Below are 20427 nucleotides of genomic sequence, written 5' to 3'. Positions count from 1 at the left end.
TTCACGTTGTTGGTTTTTATTCATCTCTCTGCATGTTCTTTCGAAGAATGTGCCACATGCCCTGAAGGGTTTTCCTAGATTCTTGGGCTCTCAAAAGTTGCCTACAACAACTGTCAATAGTAATAATAATGCAACAAATATGATATTACTCAAAAAAAAACTAGGGGCTCAGTAGTGTGTATTTCGTACGAGTCTAAGCATTTAGAACGCGCGCGTCAGATCTAATGCGTGCAATTATTCTGAAAAGAGGGATACTCCCGATTGGGAAATTTGGGAAGGTCCGGTATCGTTCTCGCCCCTGTTCTTCCTTCAAGTCATTCCCACGATCCAAGACATAACGGGAATTTGGGAAAACAATGACAGTCGAAACTATTAGTCGTCAAGTGAATCATGAGATCAAAAATTTTATTGTTGAAAGTATGTGTTAATTGCAGCGGTTCCACCTATGGCCGTGATGTTTCATAGGATCATGTCACTAACGCGTCAACTCAGATCCAAGAGCCAAACTTGAAGAAGATGCCGCCATAGAATACGTTAGTAGTCTGAAGGAATCCATAGCCAGATCAGACTTTGCAGAGGCAGTCAATTGCACAATTATTTTAGCAAGGGTTCTTGAGTTATCACCACCTTCTGATAAGTTTGTCGAACTGCTGGACAGGACATTCTTCAAGAAGATATGGGCCATGTTTACCTCCAAGTCTGTTTCTGACGAATTCCTAAGAATGGTCTTGAGAATTTCCTTGTTGTTTCTGTCCGGTTCAATGTTCACAACGAGGGTAGGAGCTAGCTTTAATGCACTTCTTGCAGAAATCCATAACAACAGGCTGGTTCTCGAGTTGTTAACATCTACACTCGACTCCAGCGATATCAGATTGTCCTCCGCTGTTATCGACTTTATCAGCAAAATTTTATTCAGGGCTTCTGAGCAATCCAAATCCGATTTTCTGCTGTTTTCCTATAAAAATCTTGAAATATGCGGATTTTTTGAAAAATGCATAGCTATGGCAGAAGATGTCAAATACGAGCAGGCGTTGGCAGGATACTTCAAAGACTGCATTTCTTCCATTAGCATGGCCGTGGGAAAACTACGCGTCATGAGGTTTGACCAAGAGTCTTCCTCTGCCGAGGCCATAGTGAGCGAGCTGGTGGAAGAGCTGGATAGCGCTTTATACAGTACTGGCCGATCTCTCAAAAAGCAGGACTTGTCAAAAATTGACTTTAGTGAGAACCCTCAGGCTTACATCAAGGCTAACTTCTCAGGACTCTCTGCAATACAACTACTCGTGTTTCTTGAGGATAGGACTATCACCTTCAAGAAGCTGTACCATGACCATTTGATCTTTGCGAATCGAGACGAATACTTCCCTGTGAATGAACTAGCTCTCTCTGTCTCATCCATACTAGATGGAATTACCCAGAAGCACGGCTCCTCCGATCTGCAATCCAGGCTCAACTCCACAAAAGATATTTATCGCATATTAATGGTACAAGCACTCAATTTTTGGAAGGCTTCTAAAGCTTCCAGAAGTGACGTTGAGGTGATCGTTACGCTGTTAAAATGCCTTCTAGAATACACAGAAGTCATGATTTCCATTGAGGACATTTCGCTTAGTGAAGCAATGAATAAAATGGGGGATTTGTCCTACGAAAAGTTGCGTACGTTCCAGTTGGAAAAGATCAAGAAAGAACGCGATCTTATTTGGAAAAAACCAATGGAGCCATTTTCTAACCATCTTAGAGATCAAGTCTTTGAGTTCGTGAAAGAGCAGCATTTCCTTCAGCTCTCCAAAGGCTCTTGGGTTTATGCAGAAGACCCAACCCAAGCAGCTCCAAACAATCCTCCCAAGAGATTCTTCATGATTCTTTCCCCCAATACGCAATCAATTATCTATAAAAAGTTTGACTCTGCACTTGGGACTCGCCCCAATATCGATGAGGACGGGCTAATTTTTGATATTTCCCAAATTTGCGGCATTACTTCGACGACACTTCAGTCCAATAATTCGGTGCCTGGCAATTCCAGATTGATCAGTCTATCGGGAAAAAATGTTTATGAAAGAATCATCCTGTACAACAGACAGAAGAAGCCTCTTTTCTCGTTCTACACAGACACCAAAGACGTCTCCTATGCTTGGTCGGATGGTTTGAAGATGCTTGCCAAGACGGACGATGACTATTCTCTAGATACTCGCAAGCAAATGCAAGCATTAGAAAGAATTAGAGGTGGAGTCCAATTGCTGAATCTGGAAGGCCATGAGGCCCAATACAGCGATCCTCCAGTTTTCCAGACCGAGACACTGGCCTCAATAGCTACTGGTTTTTATTACAACTAGTTTTAGTAAGATCATAGCATTGATATGAATTATGTTACATTTGATTATTTCTTGCCCTTCTTCTTCTTCTTTTTGTCCAATCTGACCTTCTGCTTAGCGTAGGATCTCTTCTGATCCATCACACGGTCAGTCTTGGTCTTCTTGTATGACTTTCCTCCATCTTCCCTCTCTCCCAAAGCTTTACGCTTTTTGCTATTGAGAACCTTCCTCTTTGCAGGTAACAGCTTATCGTCCTTCTTTTCCTTTTCGGTCTGGAACCAGGTACGTTTCGGCCTGGATGCAATCTCGCTTTCGTATTTCAACAGGTTCTCACCTTTGCGTAATTCCATTTCAGCCTGCAGCATTTCTTTCTCCTGCTTTTCTTCTTCCAGAACTTCTTCTATCACTTCCTGCTTGGTCGTGATGAGCTTATTGACCTCTTCGACCTTGATCCAGTCGACATTTCTGCCAACAGCCTTACCTTCTTGATTCTCAATTCCTCTGATTGCATCCTTGACAATGGAACGGTCCTGCGAGGACTCGCCCACAAAAGTTATGGACTTACCCGCTCTACCAGCACGAGCAGTACGACCAACTCTATGCAAGTAAATCTCATAAGTTTTAGGCATGTCGAAGTTGATCACCACCTCAATCTTGGGGATATCCAGACCTCTAGCAGCCAAATCTGTACAGATCAGAACTGGCACAGTAAGCCGTTTAAAGTCAGTAATACTCTGCAAACGTTGTTCTTGAGTAAGAGAACCATGCAGTTCCGAAACTTTCAATCCCAGCAGCCCCAGCACAATTCTCAATCTGTGAGCCGTTTCCTTTCTCGCCACGAAGACAATCACTCTGATCTGCTGTTTGAGATCCAGGTTAGCCAGAGTGTTGAAAAGAAGAGCTGGCTTGGACGCTTCTCTTTTCCTGATACGTACGAACTCCTGCAACAATCCAGTAGCAGCTTGCTTTGGAGGATCAATCATGATTCTCACAGGCCTCTGTAACGACAATTGAATCAAAGATTTGATATTCGAGTTCATAGTAGCGGAAAACAGCAAAGTTTGTCTCTTGGAAGGAATCAGAGACAAGATTTCGGTCAGCTCCTTTTGGAAACCTTCTTCCAACATTCTATCGGCCTCGTCAACTACCAAGATTTCGAGACTGTCGACATTGAAACTGGCAGAGTTACGGATATGATCGATAAATCTACCTGGAGTGGCAATGACAATGTCCGGTCTTTGCTTAAGTTCCTGTTCTTGCTGTCTTAAGTTCAAACCACCAACAGCCAGACCAAACGTCAGACCGTTGACGAACTGTCCAATCTTCTTTCCAACATCACCAACTTGGATTGCCAGCTCACGAGTTGGCACCAAAACAACAACTCTAGTGGATGCAATTTTGGCTGGCTTATAGAGAAGACGCTCAATTATAGGAATCATGTATGCCGCTGTCTTACCAGAACCTGTCACGGCTCCGGCAACGATATCTTTTCCAAGCAAAGCGATTGGAATACTGGCACTTTGAATAGGCGAGGGCTTTGTATATCCCAAAGCTGACAATCCCTTTAAAAGAGGTCTTGAAAGGTTCAGACTCTGGAAGTCCGTGTGCACTGTAGACACAGATGTACTATCTCCATCTGGAGCATAGAACTCCGCCATGTCTTCAGCAGTGTCCTCTTTGACTTCTTCTTCCTCACCACCTGAGCCATGCATGATTTCTCCTTCTTCTTCATCTTCGCTTTCGTCTTCTTCTTCGGAGCTCGAGTCGCTGTTATCTTGACTCTCTTCATCAACTGTGGGGACAGCTGCCGAACCCATACCGAACCCGTCCAATGCTAGTTCTTCATCATCACTGTCAGCTTCTCCTGCAGACTCAATCTCTTCTTCACTGTTCACATCAGCAATATCAGAGAGACCACCCTTTCTTCTGATGATGGTGTCCAGGTCCACAGTCTTCTTCACATCGTCCTCTTTTTTCTCGCTCTTTTCTTCCACATCGAAATCCCACCCAGTAAACTCGGTTCCGATGGAATCTGCTGTGTCAAGTGAGAACACAAAATTTGGGTTCAAAAGCTCTTTGTCCGCATCTTCTTCTTTTCTGGCAGACTTCTTTGACTTTTTCGTCTTTTTAGTCTTGTTCACGGTATCTGGCTTTGCTGAGTCTCCCTCCTTTGTCTCCAGGTCAGAGTCCTCGTCATAGTCCGGAACTTCATCCTCACTATCTGAAATCGTAAGAACAAAGTCAGTGACCTTTTTTATGTTCGCTGACTTCTTCATGATACTCAAGTTGTGCTGAGATGTAATGACCCAGTAGCTCTAAGATAATTTTCAGCCTCTGTAAATATGGAAAAAAATATTTTTTGAATCTCAATTATCCCAGACACGACCTCCAGGCTATCAACGGAACAGCTTTGCGGCCCCTGCTCCTAAGCCCTTTGGGAAGTTAACAACCTCACACTCCAACTCAATTAGCTTAAACAATTGGCTTTGAAAGCGTTCGAGTCTTTGCTATTAAGTGAGGATGCCTCAATTTCCATCTTTCGGGCGAAATGCATTGTCTTCGCTCTTGAAGGGTCAAGACGAAGAAACAGCAATATCCCCAACGGCCAGTCGTGCTAACAGCATTGCCAGCCAACCTATCACAAGCACTACCAGCAACGCAAAGCCCCAATTCAAGCAGAAATATGATGATAGAGGCTCTGTGGTATCAACTCCGGCTTCGGATGTTAAAACCCCCTTGGTCACTAGGAAAAGCTCCGTGATGCAATCGCCTCTCAATTCCAGGGCTGGAAGCCATCAGAGTTCGTCCAGTAACAGCTCATATGAGAGACAGAACTCTCATATTACCAAGGGTTCCATTGGTGGAGTTCCCAAAGATTATCATGGCTTTCATGCAGCAAAATCCAGCAAGATAGTCCCACCTTTGAGTCACCCGATCAAGCCAAAAAGAAGAATCTTGAATAGATTGATACATGGAAGAAGGGAAAGTGAACCAGTTAAATCTTCCCTGGCAGCCTCCCAACCAACCACAAGAAGATCTGATCCCAATCCGACTTCATCTACGGACCCAAGCCAGGGAAACAGCGTTTCTTCGACATCACCAGTTGCGGCTACCGACGTCATCCCAGAATCTTCAGCCAGCCCCGTTCCAGACATCCAGGAATCCCAACAGGTTGTGGATGAAGGGCTTTCAACCCCAAGAAGACCAACTGCTGGTGATCTGAATCAGGGCTTTCTTACGAGAAACGGTTCTACTTTCATCGATCTGCAGGCAGATGAAGATGATCTTTCTGGAATTGTGAACCGTAATGTGTCTACAGCTTCATCATTGAATGTCGCCGGGAATGCTGATACCAAAAAAGCAAACTGGGCCGCACCAGAAAGCTGGAAAGTCAAGGGTCAGGATGTAGCCGTGGAAGAGCCTCACAACGAGGCTTCCGAGCCTGATGCCGCAGAGCTTTCGGATGCGTCCTCTGAATCATCCGCGTCGAGCATTCCACCCTCAGAGGCGAACGTGACTCAAAATGCTGTTCCTGAGCAAAACGAACCCGCTGACAACGGCTCAGTTGCAGAGAAGGCAATACCAATGAGCACAAAGTCTTCGTTTGCAAACGGCTCCGAGGCTCACCATCATCACCACCACCATCATGCTCTCAAGGAGGTATCAGGTTCTGCTAGATCATCGCTGAGACTTTCAAAGGGTGACAAAATCACTGTCATCTCTTGTACAATCGATACGACTGTTAAAGAGGTCATGGACAGCTTGAGAAGAAAGAGGTTCTTGAAGGCAGGTGATGACTACATGATTCTGCTGAAATCTGGTGGCCTTATTAGAGTGTTAACCATTGATGAGAAGCCTCTGCGCATTCAAAGACATCTTCTATTGATGTATGGATACACAGATAGAGACAACATCGACTACATCGAGCGCACAGACTTGAGTTTCCTTGTGAAATTTGTCGTTCAAGAGAAAGAGGTAGAGACAATCAGCCTGGAGAAGAGAAGACAAATTGATGCCCACCATGTCAACCTCCAGAACTGGAATCTTCAAGATATCCCCAACTTTTTGTTTGCTGAGCCCATCATTTCCTTGGATGTTTCGGAGAACCCTTCTGTTGAACTAACCAAGGAGTTTTTACACGATTGCAGACACCTAGAGGAATTGCACTTCACAAGAAATGGTATCGGCAGGTTTCCAACGACAATTATTCATGCCCCCAAGCTGAAGGACCTTCATTTGGAGGTGAACAATTTCCGATACATCCCTACAGAGATTGCAATGCTTCAGACGCTCACATACTTGAACCTCGCTTGTAACAGGCTACAGACACTTCCTGGAAGTGTAAGCGAGCTTGTTAACCTAAAGGTGATCAACATTTCGTCTAATAGGTTCAAGGTCTTTCCAGAGCCTGTGACAATGATCCCAGGGCTCACCGAGTTGGATTTGTCGTACAACTCTTTATCAAGTATTCCGTCATCATTGGGAATGATGAGCAATCTCAAGGTGCTGAAGCTTGGTGGTAATAATCTTGACAAAGAACTTTCGCCATGCTTTTCGAAGCTCAAGAACTTGGTGTATCTGGATGTTCGTTTCAACTATCTCAGATCAATCAGCTCATCAGGAACTCTTCCAGGATTGAAGACCCTGAGAGCAACCGGTAACAATGTCTCAGAGTTCGATGTCTCTGCCGAGAAGCTTGAAGTTATTGAGCTGAATATCAACCCAGTGACCAGTTTGAACTGTTTGAAAGTCTTACCTGCGCTAAAGATTCTAGATTTGTCAAAGGCCAAGCTGACAACCCTAACGTTCTTAGACAAAGTCCCAAACCTCGAGAAACTGATACTGGACAACAATCATTTGGCGAGTTTACCCGATGAAATGGCAAGATTATCGAGACTGCAATATCTGTCAGCGTTTAAGAACAACTTGTCCTCTTTTTTCTCAGGATGCGGAGGTCTGAAGTATCTGAGATATCTTGATCTCCATTTGAACAACATCTCATCCTTGGACAGCGAGATATGGGATCTACCGTCCCTGACTACCCTCAACGTATCGTCTAATCTATTGGAAGATTTTCCAGAACCACGCGAGTCCATTAACACTAGGTCGTCTGGTTTAGCCCGCATACCATCCATTGCAATTCAGCAGAAGGGCAATGCTGGGGACCATTCAAGACGCCGCGGAAGCGAGCCTGCAAGTTCACAAGATTGGGAACCCAGTAAGATTGGACTCATAAGTTCTCTAAGAGACCTGAGCATAGCGGATAACAAGTTGAACGACAATGTGGTGCCAATCGTGTCTCTTTTCAAGAATCTGAAATCGTTGAATTTGTCCTATAATGATCTCTTTGACATCCCATCAGGCTATCTTTGCAACCTCAAGAGTCTCGAAGGGCTGTTTCTCAGTGGTAACTACCTTTCGACGTTACCGGTCGAGGATTTGGATTCTTTCACCAGGCTGAAGACATTGCATCTGAACGGTAACAGATTCCACACTTTACCATCTGAACTTTCCAAAATTGAGAATATGACTGCTCTCGATGTGGGATCCAATAATCTCAAGTACAACATTGGAAATCTCCCATATGACTGGAATTGGCACTATAATCCCAAACTGAAGTTTCTCAACTTCTCTGGAAACAAGAGACTGGAAATCAAGCACCAACACGCAAGAGGCGAGGACTCAACAGACAATTTGGACTCTTTCCTGTCTTTGAAGGATATCAGAATCTTGGGATTGATGGACGTCACTTTTACAACCGATTCTCTTCCCGACCAGGGTGCCAATACTCGTGTCCGTACAACAGCTTCTCAGATTGGAAAGTTTGGCTATGGTATATCGGACACTTTAGCTGAGGATGAAAGTTTGTCAATAAGAGATGTGGTGGTTGAAAGGTTCAGAGGTAACGGTGACGAGACTCTCATTACTATCTATGATGGTAAGAATCATACAGACACAAAGTCAGGGCATAAGATCTCCAAAATTATTCAAGAAACGTTCGATTTCCATTTTGCCAAAGAGCTAGAGTCCGTTGGCACTAAGGAAGGCCATGTTGTGAAGTCAGTCGAAGATGCATTGAGAAGCGCTTATCTCACGATGAACACTGAGATCAACGTTTTGATTAATAAGGGAGAATCGAGTACTTTCACATCTGCTGCAGCTCATAGGACTACCACTACGGATGAACTGACTATGGAGGAAGATGCGCTTACCGGATGCTGTGCTACTATCCTGTATATCAAGGGCGATACTCTGTATACTGCAAACATTGGTGATACCATGGGTATATTGGCCAAGTCAAACGGAGAATACACCTGTTTGACTACTAAGCATGAGCCTTATGCCCCAGAAGAATACGAGAGGATTCGTATGAGTGGTGGTTATGTGACAACGGACGGTTTCCTTGACGGCGTAGTTGACGTTTCAAGAGCTGTGGGATTTTACAAGTTGATACCTCATATCAACGCTAGTCCTAGCATTTGCGTCCACAAACTGAAACCTGGTGACGAGATGGTTGCCATTGCGACCAATGAGCTGTGGAAGAAGATTCCGTTTGATTTGGCGGTCGATATAATCAGACAAGAAAGGCAAAATCCGGGTGTTGCTGCGGAGAAATTGAGAGATTTTGCCATTTCGTATGGCTCAACTGACAAACTGTCAGCTGTGGTTTTGTCTTTGAAGCAGTTCTCTGCAAAGACCAAGCCACACGAGAAGTCTTCTCAGGCGTTTGACTCAGGATTGAGAAAACTCGAGGAAGAGATCGAGCCTCCGACTGGAGAACTAGCGATGGTTTTCACTGATATCAAGAACTCTACATTACTTTGGGACACATACCCAGTAGCAATGCGTTCGGCTATCAAAGTCCACAATTCTATTATGCGTCGCCAATTGAGAATTGTTGGAGGTTACGAGGTGAAAACTGAAGGTGATGCCTTTATGGTATCGTTCCCCACGGTTACCTCAGCACTGATGTGGTGTTTCTCTGTTCAGTCAAATCTCTTGACGACACCAGAGTGGCCTGCAGAAATTTTGGCTAGTGAGCATGGCTCCGAGATCAAGGACAAACATGGCAATGTTGTGTTCAGAGGCCTGTCTGTGAGAATGGGTATTAACTGGGGTTCGCCTGTGAGTGAAAGAGACATCGTAACCAAGAGAATGGATTACTTCGGTCCCATGGTCAACAGAGCGTCCAGAGTGAGTGCGGTGGCTGACGGAGGACAGATCAGTCTTAGTTCTGACTTCTTCGACGAGTTTCACAGAGTCAAGAAACTTCACGAAGAGGTGAAGGCTGGCAAATCTATTCAGGAGGCCTATGGCAGTCTCAGCCAGGGTCAGATACTTGAGGCCCAAATGGAGCAATTGGAGCAAATCAAGTGGGTTGAGTTCCCCATTGGTGAAAAGAAGCTCAAGGGTCTTGAAACTCCAGAAAATATCTGTCTTATTTTCCCCAAACAACTCGAATCTCGTTTCGAGATGCAAGGCATGCTTCCAAACTCTTCGGAGCGCAAAAAACACACCTCCACCAGATTATCGTCCTACGGATTTAATGACGCTACTGCGTTCAGAATGAGAAATTTGTCAATTCGTTTGGAGAAGCTGTGCAGTGCTTTGTGCGCTGACAATGAGGTGGATGTGGAGCCCAATACCACAATGCAACTCTCCACTTTAGCCGCTAACGATTTCTTGTCGGAGGCACAGGAAGCAGAGCTGTTGTACTTCATGGATCATTTGGTGACTAGAATTGAAAACTGCGTGGGAAATCTCTCTTTGAGAAAGGAGATTAGTCTAATCAGAGGTGATGAACCTGGTCTGTCTACCATTAACGTTCCTGAGTTGCTCGAGGAGATAACTACACTGTTGAGGGCTGCAGGCTCTTTGAAACTGACTAGCTCAACTCAGCCATAAAAAGAACTGTATAAATTTTTACCAAGTTGACTTTTCGAATAATTACTTGCATAATAAATTGTACCAGAGAAGTTTTTGGTGCATGATGAAAAGGTCGTGTTTGAGCAATGTGCGGCTTGATTCAAAAACTTGCCGGTTAAGAAGCGATGGTGACTATGCAGCCAGACTTGAGGGAGACGAAACAGAACCACAAAACCAGGCCGTACGCTTGTTTATACTTCACTACAGGTTACCTGGAGCGATTTCCACTGAAATTATACTCAATTCCTTCATATTAGAGTCTCTGGTTCACTATGTCTGCTGAGCCGGAAGCAATTTTCCGTATGTTGTCTTTTTGCAGCAATTCTAGCTCGGTAGCCCGAGGCAACCGTAGTTGAGGAGTGTTTGAGGGTACCCCGCTGATCGTGAAAACTGAGATATAAAACCCGTTACTAACATTTCAAAGGCTCTGCGGAAATGAGCTTGATCCAACTCTATATTCCAACGGAAATCAGCAAGGAATCAGTCTACGCCCTCGGAACCTTAGGACTTATCCAGTTTCGTGACTTGAACAAGAAGATAAACGCTTTTCAAAGAACGTTTATCTCGGAAATTCGGAGACTGGATAATGTCGAAAGACAGTATCGCTTCCTGAAAGGAGAAATGGATTCCAAGAACATTGAGATGGTGGAGCTGGCCTTCGGCCAAAGCAGCAACAACAAATTCACCAGTAGAAACGAGATTGATGAGCTTGTGGAAGATGCACAAATACTAGAAGATAGAATCGCCCAGCTCAAAGAGTCGTCTGAGTCTCTTTTGAAAAAGCAGGTTGATCTACTTCAACTCCAACAGGTTCTGATTGCCAGTGATGGTTTCTTCAGCCAGACCGATATTAACCCCGATCTTATAGACTTGGGCGAGGATGCTGCTGCAATTTTAGAAAATGGAGGCTTCCGCGATCAAAGTTTCACCACAGGTGTGATCCCAACAGAGAAGGTGGAGACCCTGGAGAGGATTTTGTGGAGGGTACTGAGGGGTAACTTGTACATGACTTCCAAGCCAATTGAGAAGCCATTGTTTGACCCCAAGAGCAACAAGTTTGTTCAAAAAAGCACCTTCATCATTTTTGCACACGGTGAACTGATTTTATCGAGAGTGCGCAAAATCTGTGAATCTTTGGATGCTGACCTCTACTTCGTTGATTCTGATGCTAAACAGAGAGTGAAGCAATCCAAGGAACAAAATGACAGACTTGCTGATGTAACAGCTGTCTTGGACACCACACAGATCACGCTTGAGACCGAGCTCAAAGCTATATCTGTTGAGCTTAGCCAATGGTGGGATCTCATTAAGTTGGAAAAGTCTGTCTATACTGTGATGAATCTGTGCCATTACGATTTGGTTCGTAAGTGTCTCATCGCTGAAGGCTGGGTTCCAACGGATGGCCTTCCCAAGGTAAAGCAGACTTTGGAGAAGATTTCCAAATCAAACTCGAACAATGACAATTCGTCTATTCCAATTGTGATCAACACAATCGATACCTCAAGGACACCACCAACCTATCACAAAACCAACAAGTTCACAGCTGCGTTCCAGGCCATGGTGGATGCCTACGGTGTGGCGACGTACCGTGAGGTAAACCCAGCCCTTCCAACCGCGGCAACTTTTCCATTCATGTTTGCTATTATGTTCGGTGATTTGGGCCATGGTTTCATTATGGCTCTGGTTGCATTTGTCATGGTCTTGTATGAAAGGAAAATCGGATTAATGAAGAGAGACGAGATATTTGACATGGCTTACACAGGTCGTTACATTCTCTTGCTCATGGGTGTGTTCTCCATGTACACCGGATTCTTGTACAATGATCTCTTTTCCATCTCAATGACGTGGTTCAAGAGTGGCTGGAAGTGGCCCGACCACTGGGAAGAGGGCGATTCGATTGAAGGTACTCAAGTGGGTGTCTATCCTATTGGATTAGATCCTGCGTGGCACGGAACCGAGAATGCTCTGCTGTTCTCCAACTCCTACAAGATGAAACTTTCGATTCTGATGGGGTTTATCCACATGACATACTCTTATATGTTCTCTTTGGTGAATGCCGTTCACTTTAAATCAACAATTGATATAATCGGAAACTTCATTCCGGGGTTGCTTTTCATGCAGGGCATTTTCGGGTACCTCACCGTGTGTATTGTCTACAAATGGACCGTTGACTGGGTGGCCATTGAGAAGCCCGCCCCAAGTTTGTTGAACATGCTTATCTCCATGTTCCTTAGCCCTGGTACTGTTACCGAGCAGCTATATCCACACCAAGCAACTGTTCAAGTGATTTTGCTTGTGGTAGCACTGATCTGTGTCCCATGTTTACTGCTTGTGAAACCACTTCACTTCAAGTTCACTCACAATCATGAGTACTCTGAGCTCTCTGCTCATTCAAACGATGAAGCCTCCGACGAGAACAATTTGCTTACGGATTTGAACATAGAAGACGATGATGAGCATGAGGAACACACTTTCGGAGACGTGATGATCCACCAGGTGATTCACACTATAGAGTTCTGCCTGAACTGTGTTTCCCATACTGCCTCGTATCTGCGTCTGTGGGCTCTGTCATTGGCCCATGCTCAGTTGTCTTCGGTCCTGTGGTCCATGACAATCGCTGGGTCCTTCGGTACTACTGGCCTGCTGGGTGTTATCATGACCTTCTTGATGTTTGGCATGTGGTTCGTGTTGACGGTCTGTATTCTGGTTGTCATGGAGGGAACATCCGCCATGTTGCACTCTCTTCGTTTGCACTGGGTGGAAAGTATGTCCAAGTTCTTTGAAGGTGAAGGTTACCCATACGAGCCATACGCATTCTCAAAGGTGCTTGCTGCCGCTGAGGAGTAATCAAAAATACTCTTGACAGCCATATTTAGTCATATCTATACGGCAGGTAGATAAAATGCAAAAACGTTCATTATTTATGACCAAAGCTGGGTGATGTTATCTGATGAGCCAGATACAAAGTAGCATCTCATTTTGGCTTCGCTGATATCTGAATCACTTGGAAGTGGTGCAAAGGCTATGGAATTTACAAATCCATGATGTCCTTTGAGCACAGAGACACATTCGATGCTTCCCGCGATTTTCTTCGGATCCCAGAATTTGATCGTAGCGTCATCACTGCAACTCGCGAAAACTGTAGCGTTGGGATGAAACTGTATGTCCTTTACCCATGACGAATGCCCTTCCAGAGTAGCAATAAGAAGCCCTTCAGGGGTTGAACTAGGCAATGGGGAATCAACACCCGGCTTGAACACGGGCAATGGCAATAGCCATATCCTAACAGTATTATCACGACCACCCGAGATGGCATATTTGTAGCCCACTTTTTCAAATTGAGGATTGGATAGAAACTCTGAGGAAGGATCTATCTGGAGCACTTTAGCGCAAATATCATCCAAGTACTTATTAGCCAATGCTGGCACAAATTTGGCTGTTTCTATGACCTGATTGTGTCCTAGTAGTAATCCTATTCCCGAGCCTGTAGACTTGTGAGATATCCTAATGCTTTGATCGTTGGAGCAACTCAGCACGTATTCACCGCTCTCACTGACATCAACATCTCTCACCCAATCGGAGTGGCCGACAAAAGTCAGCATGCAAAATCCCGAGGAGACATCCCATAATCTTATGGAAGTATCTTTAGAGCAACTAATAAGCTCTGAGGGAATGTTTGGGTTGAACGTTATACTGGATACCATGTTCTCGTGACCCACCAGGGAACGAAGCTGTGTGAAATTCGACTCGGGATCCCATACTTTGATGAACATATCCAACGAAGCTGATGCCAAAACAACTAATTTGTTTGAAGTATTATCATCGCCCATGTGTATATCAGTGGGAGAGAAGCATAGTGAACTCACTCCTCTGGAATGCGCATTTCTAGCTATGCTCACTGGCTGAGCAAGGTCCAACAAATCCCACAAAACTATAGACCCATCTGATGATCCTGTAGCTAGCAACGGCTTATAAGGATGAATAGCCAAAGCCGTCACCGGCTGGGTGTGATATTTTATCACCCTATCCACCTTGGATGGGATCCAGTTCAGACGGTCCAGAGTAGGACCAGCATCGGAGCTCGGGTTTTGACTCAGGGACTCGATGGTTTCGTTCGCGACTTTCAATTGGGTTTCCAAATCCAAAATCTTCTTCTGAAGTTTCAAAATCGTCAGCCATTTTCTCTCTAAGTAGTTGGGGTTCTCGGAGGTGGCTGATTCATCGATCTCCAATCGCTGCAGAACGCGGGGAAGAGTGAATCGGTCCTCTTCAGAGCTCAACAAAGGAGTAAGATATTGTGCAATGGCCAAATGTAGATCATGCCGCTGTCTTTCAGTCAGTAACGATCCTTCTACCATAGCTTTTGGCAGCAAATGGAGGATACTGCGGGAAAGAAGAATACTCTTGTTGTGTGTTTACACAACACAAACATTTCACCAGACATTATTAGCACTGACACGCCATTCCCACATCCCAAGGTCTCCCAATCATGGCAACTGAAACTTTAAAGGTATGGCTTCGTATGTAATGCTTTCGTGGTATTTTTATTTGAAGCAATTATAGAGTGGCCGGGATAGCTACTGTGAGCAAAACCAATTGGCGTAGCAGTTTGTGTTATGGATACCCGGTATAACAAACTTCTACAGCTAACTTCAAGCCTGACCCATCAAGCTACATACACTCATCATCCAGTCCGTTTCGTGTATAGTGTAATTCTATCCTAAGAAACCCGTATAAAATCAAACATCGAGTATGTGTTTATGCCCAGGATCATTGAGCACATGATCTTGGTCATCCATAGTACAGTATTTTATCTCGTTGAACCACTCATCGGCAAAGATATCTGTCATCGTAGCCCGAGATCCAGGCTCAAGAGCAAGCATTTTGGAGATCAGAGGCCGGGAAGCATGCGGCAGTAGTCTCATCAATCTATATGGACCATGTATCTGTCTGTGACTTGACTTTGAAGGAGCTTGACGACGCTCGGGCTTGACATCATCTGGAGTGTGTTCCCCGGTACCACTCTTAGGATCCTTAATCTGCTCTTGCTTGATCTGATCGACCTGAGAAAGAGCTACCTGAACATCATTGGCTGGAGCATTATGATCAGCAGCATTGGAGGCTGGTGCCGAAGCACTGTGAGCCACGGCCACCAGCTCCTTTTCTTTCTCAGGAGTATCCACCTCCGGAATGCATGGCTTTATTGCATTATCTTTCACTAGAGCAGCCTGCACATCAGTTGCAGGTAGTTCATCCCTTGGAGGAGCCACAGAAGGTTCAACTCTTTGTAGTTCTGTGGTTGCATTCGCCGCTTCTTGCTTCTGTTCAACTTCATCTTTCAGCTCTTGTTGCTGCTGTAAAGATACCTGCTCCAGTCTGTGGGTGAGCTCGTCAACGTGTGACGCTCCATCATGATAATCTCTCTCAGAGTCCTTCAGAGGCTCGCCATCAGGCGTAGATTTCGCTGGAGTCTCTGAACCACTCCTCAGTCGCTGCTCGACTAGTTTCTGTCGACGTTTGGCTAATAAAGCTTTATGATTGGAGGCACTGGCGAGGTAATCATGAGGAGCGTCATCTTCCATGGAGAATAGCTTAAAGCTAGGATCAGACTGCTTGGGTGCTTTCCATGGAAACCTGCGTAACGTCATACAACAGTATATGATGGCAATGGACCAGATATCCACAAACTGCGGGTCATACGACTCTGTGCTGGTCAGCACCTCCGGCGCAAGATATGGGTCCGAACCAACAATACCGTGAGCTGGAACGATTCCATCTTCAAAAGGATATTTGAACACCACGGCACTGCCAAAATCTATAAGTTTCACGATACCCTCTTTCGTGACGACGCAGTTATCCAGCTTCAGATCTCTGTGGGCCAACCCAACAGAGTGCAAATATTGCACACCTGAAGTAATTTGCTTCAAACAACAGTTGATTTCAGACCTGGTCATCTTACCAGACATCACCACCGCAAAGAAGTCGATGGGAGCATACTCCATGATTTCGAAATACTGATTGTGCTCAGAGATTATGTCCAAGGTTTTGATGATGTTAGCGTGGTGTAATGTACTTCCAATGCAAAACTCAGCAGTGCACTTCTTCGCATATTCTTTGATGGATTCGTTTGACCGTCTTGGTCTGAATTCTTTGACTGCGAATGTAACTCCATCACTTTCACGCACCAAGAGTCTGACTGAGCCACCAGCTCCAGAACCTAGAGTCTTGCCCATTTTGCCGTACTTCTTACTCAGGGAACCCTCCACATCATCCCAAAACTTCTGGCTGGCATGCAAAATCATATTGTTGTTGGCATCATGCGTGAACGTAGGAGATGCGATCTCGGCACTCGCGGTACGACTCACCGTTCTTGAAGTTAAAGACTGCAACGGGTTGTGCAAACCATGATTTCCGGAAGGGGCTGGCTTCTTGGTGTTTCTGAAAAACCTCTTGAGTTCCACCATGGAACTGGCAGATCTGGGTTTGCTTCTGTTATCGTCAGAGTGTATATCTGGGTGGTGGTGAGCATGATGGCCATCAGCCTCCGTTGAAGTGGCTGAAGAATTGGAGTCATTCGAATGCGTTTTGCCTAGGTTGATTCCAAGTAACGACCTTTTGGAACTGGAATGGCCCATATTGACAGCAGCAGTTGGAGACGGAGTTCCAGATAGCTTTCCAGCGTGATGATCATCATGGCCGTGCCTCTCTTTACCAAGATGAGCTAGGTTCGCGAACGAACCAAACCTGCTAGGCATTTTAAATTGAAATAATATTTGATAGTTGTCGCGATTGCTGTATGATCAGTGTGTGCCGTAGAAACAGATGCCAAAAAATAAAATTGATGAAGATCGGTTAAAAAATGTTGGATACTTCAGATTGTGTAGGTGCTTCTAATTCGTCTTCGCTCCCGGTATCCACCAACGGGTCTAACACTTTTCAGACTGGACACCCTTTGGTCTCTGCCAACACCGTGAAATATTTGTGGACTTTCCAGGAGAGAAGAGTCTAAAACAACAGCCGTGGTCTCCTACTTTACAACAACATAATAGGAGGAGAGGAGTAAGATGAGTCGCAGATGCTTCAGCCGATGTCCCGGGGAGTGTCTTTACCGGGTCGTATCGTCCGGGAAGATGTGACCACTTTAAGTGGCGCGTGTGCGAGCAAGAGTTTACGCGGTAAAGAGAGACTGGGAGTCTTATTATTTGGGAATGCCACTAGGCACAGCTATTCACAGTCAGGTATTCCAAGTTTTGGAATTGTTCATATCTTTTTTTTTGTTTTGATGTTTTGAGAGAGTCCCGCAATCGACCTAAGGAGCCGACTGCGGCGGCTGTGTCATTCCCGATCGGGTATTCCTATTCAAGCAAACGAGTGGGGACCAACTGGTTTTGGAATCTACTTGTCAGACAATGCCAAAGTCTCTTGTGCAGTTTTGGCCATGGTGCTTAGACCAAGCATACCGGCATTCCTGCCGGGTTTTTCACACTCGTTAATGAAATGGAACAGTCGTGTGTGCAGTTCGGTACAGTCAATGGAGTCATACAAATTGATATCGTCCTTCTTGCCCCACCGTACCAGTTGTTCTAAATCAATGAGACCTCTTGTGATGCAGGCATCCAGGGTTTCCAAAGTGCTGAGTCTCCAAATACCCCCGTCACGCAAAATCAGAAGATTGTCCAATTTCACCTGCTTCCACCTGTTGGCCAATAGCTCTCTGAGATGTCCTTCTGAGTAGATGCGAGTGCTATAACAGAGTCTGAGCGAGCGTACAACCAAATAGAGCTCATCTACAGGCATATTGAATGGGGTTAATGAACCTACCCTCGACAGATCTGGCCCATATTTGGCCTCACGAAGAGCTTCGAGCTCCTTCTGTGCTTTTGAAGCATCGCCGTAAAACCTTCCATGTAACTGGGGAAGAACGCAAGACGAGGGTGCGATCCCAGGAAAGGCATAGCACAACGGGATCAAACCCTCTTCAATCAAGCCAAATAACACAGCAAACATTGGAAGCTTGATTATATCTTTCCTAGTTCTCAGAACAGCTTGGTACATGCTTCTGGTGAACACACCCTCACCGCTGTAGCTGAAGATAGTAGACCCTTGAACATTGGCTGATGACACTTCGGCTTTGACATTGTGGAAATAGTTGGAGAGATGATCAGTAATAACTTTTGGATTGTTTCCAATGGCAATCTTCCGATCCTCTGCCAATCCTGAAGGCATATCGCCAGTGGTGAGGCTGTTATCAAGAACGTAGTAGCCTTTGTAGACATGAGCCCTAAGACTTAGATATGTGTTCCAAACATTTTTAATCCCGGCTTTGATAAACTTGAAAAAGGAAACAGCGTGTCTGTAATGCTTAGTTAGCGTTAATTTCATCAGTGTCATCATTGGAGGGGTCCATTGACCGAGCTTTATAAGCTCTTTCTGTTCAGCAGTGAGTTTTTCATTGATGACCTCTCTCTCTATCTCCTTCTTATTAATGAGCAGTTGAATATTTGCCAACGAGGCGTCGTGGTTGAGGGGATCAGGAAACGCTGCGATTCCAGCGGGAACGGACGTCTGTCTTAAACTTTGCTCGAATATCACTGGATTGTAATCACCTCCTCCTCGCTTGCTCAAAGCCTCCAATATCTTGTCTTGCTTCTGAACCGTCGATTGAAACCGACATCCGGAAAATCGTACCCTAGTAACTGACTTGCAGCCAACAGTTGAAAAATACATCATTGAACTAAACTATTTTCAAGAAACCGATCATGTTACTTAAGAAGTCTATAGAAAACCACGAAGAAGAGGCGCTCGTAGTCACCATGAAATCTGCACTTCATCACCGGCTCGGTTGGTGCGGCGGTAAATGTGTTTCTCACACGCACTTTGGGTAACAGGGCTTATCAGCTGGATCTTTCCCGTACCAAACGTTCCATTTTTTGTATTTGTCAAAGAGGGGAGAATACTCGTTGGTAGATTCCACATTCTCACAATCATATTTGGCCATAATTGCCGCCCTCACGTCGTTAAATTGCACTGCGAAACAGAGCTTGCGTGAGATGACAGGCGCTATCTCCACGATTTCCCCATACTGTTGAAAGTCCTTAACCACCTCATCAATGTCAAAGTCTGTTGAGAGATGTGATGTAGGAGATGGATATCCTCTGGAGGACACATTGAGAGCATGTTTGGAGATTTTGCGTTGGATAAGTTTCTTGAAAATCAACGTGCGGCGCGCTCCACTGTCAGCCATGAGCTCCAATGCTGATCCTGTAGACTCCGAGCTCTCTTGATCGACAGTTGTGGCTCCCCATTCAGCTTTAACATGTTTTCCATTGATCATGAACATACCAGTGGTAGCATACTCCATGAAGGCATCGGCATCTGTGGGCCTCCAAAAGTGCAAGTCCACAATAGCTGAAGACCAATCCACAGGTTCATCATCCATAACATCACCACTCCCATATCTAACACCAATACGCTCCAGTGGGCCACCCCGTACCTGTGCCAAAATACAGCTGAGGCTGGCCTTCTCTGGGAGACTGTACAGGCTCACCACTCTTCTGGGGATGTCTTTAGGAGGATTAGGACAAGCAGCCACTTGATCTGGAAGGTTTTGAATGTTGCTGTTGAACCGAAGAAAGCGTTTCTCGCATTTCGATGTGCTTGACTCACCAAATCCCACCATAGTATCAAACTGGCAAGTGCTGGTCTTTTCAAGGTTGTCCAGCGTTTGAGTCTTGGGGCCTTGAGCCGATTTGAAGTCATCGTACGCAAGACCCCGCTGAGAGGCACCAGGAAAGAACCTCCAGGAAGAATTATCGCGGCCTTTGCTCAGTGTGGCATCATTGAAATCTGTGGATGTTGTTTCGTGGGAGGAACTGTTTGTATCTCTTGAAAATGGTGGTCTCATATGGTTTCTGGCAAACTTGCGGATACCAATAAACTCAGTACGAGGGCTATCGTGAACAAAACTGCCAAATGAATGGCCTTTTGATTTTCCTGAAAATGATTTTCCGGAGAACTTCTCCATTGAGTCTTTGGAATGGGAGCTTTTGAAGCCAATGTAGTCCTTGAGAATGTTTGAGGTGTACTTGTTGGGCCTTAATTCCGTAGACTCTGCATCATCTCCACAGTGAGCAATCATAGCTGGTTCCGGAATTGTGCTCGGAGTTACTACTGGGAATCTGACTTTATT

At 45.1% G+C, this 20427-nt stretch overlaps 8 protein-coding genes across 8 annotated transcripts; 3 read left to right on the top strand and 5 right to left on the bottom strand.

Moving 5' to 3' along the window:
• Positions 1-356: 356 nt before the first annotated feature.
• Positions 357-2333, top strand: KUCA_T00001657001 (uncharacterized protein; the record flags this gene model as incomplete). The annotated part of the gene is made up of 2 exons (XM_022603859.1): positions 357-417; positions 493-2333. 2 exons carry the CDS (start codon positions 357-359, stop codon positions 2331-2333), a joined length of 1902 nt encoding a protein of 633 aa, XP_022457698.1.
• Positions 2334-2377: 44 nt separating this feature from the next.
• KUCA_T00001656001 (uncharacterized protein) lies at positions 2378-4588 on the bottom strand (the record flags this gene model as incomplete). The annotated part of the gene is made up of 1 exon (XM_022603858.1): positions 2378-4588. One exon carries the CDS (start codon positions 4586-4588, stop codon positions 2378-2380), a length of 2211 nt encoding a protein of 736 aa, XP_022457697.1.
• A 244-nt stretch (positions 4589-4832) lies between these two features.
• Positions 4833-10217, top strand: KUCA_T00001655001 (uncharacterized protein; the record flags this gene model as incomplete). Its single annotated transcript, XM_022603857.1, has 1 exon — positions 4833-10217. One exon carries the CDS (start codon positions 4833-4835, stop codon positions 10215-10217), a length of 5385 nt encoding a protein of 1794 aa, XP_022457696.1.
• A 456-nt stretch (positions 10218-10673) lies between these two features.
• Positions 10674-13085, top strand: KUCA_T00001654001 (uncharacterized protein; the record flags this gene model as incomplete). The annotated part of the gene is made up of 1 exon (XM_022603856.1): positions 10674-13085. The coding sequence occupies one exon, from the start codon at positions 10674-10676 to the stop codon at positions 13083-13085; it is 2412 nt and encodes an 803-aa protein (XP_022457695.1).
• Positions 13086-13159: 74 nt separating this feature from the next.
• KUCA_T00001653001 (uncharacterized protein) lies at positions 13160-14596 on the bottom strand (the record flags this gene model as incomplete). The annotated part of the gene is made up of 1 exon (XM_022603855.1): positions 13160-14596. One exon carries the CDS (start codon positions 14594-14596, stop codon positions 13160-13162), a length of 1437 nt encoding a protein of 478 aa, XP_022457694.1.
• A 381-nt stretch (positions 14597-14977) lies between these two features.
• Positions 14978-16993, bottom strand: KUCA_T00001652001 (uncharacterized protein; the record flags this gene model as incomplete). The annotated part of the gene is made up of 1 exon (XM_022603854.1): positions 14978-16993. The coding sequence occupies one exon, from the start codon at positions 16991-16993 to the stop codon at positions 14978-14980; it is 2016 nt and encodes a 671-aa protein (XP_022457693.1).
• A 640-nt stretch (positions 16994-17633) lies between these two features.
• On the bottom strand, positions 17634-18968 carry KUCA_T00001651001 (uncharacterized protein; the record flags this gene model as incomplete). Its single annotated transcript, XM_022603853.1, has 1 exon — positions 17634-18968. The coding sequence occupies one exon, from the start codon at positions 18966-18968 to the stop codon at positions 17634-17636; it is 1335 nt and encodes a 444-aa protein (XP_022457692.1).
• Positions 18969-19104: 136 nt separating this feature from the next.
• KUCA_T00001650001 (uncharacterized protein) lies at positions 19105-20376 on the bottom strand (the record flags this gene model as incomplete). The annotated part of the gene is made up of 1 exon (XM_022603851.1): positions 19105-20376. One exon carries the CDS (start codon positions 20374-20376, stop codon positions 19105-19107), a length of 1272 nt encoding a protein of 423 aa, XP_022457691.1.
• Positions 20377-20427: the final 51 nt, after the last annotated feature.

Source organism: Kuraishia capsulata, genomic scaffold (assembly GCF_000576695.1).
Source record: "Kuraishia capsulata CBS 1993 genomic scaffold, Kuraishia_capsulata_scaffold_2, whole genome shotgun sequence".
Classification (NCBI taxonomy): Eukaryota; Fungi; Ascomycota; class Pichiomycetes; order Pichiales; family Pichiaceae; genus Kuraishia; species Kuraishia capsulata.
The sequence above is the reverse complement of the archived record's forward strand: the minus strand, read 5'-3'. Positions and strand labels throughout refer to the sequence as shown.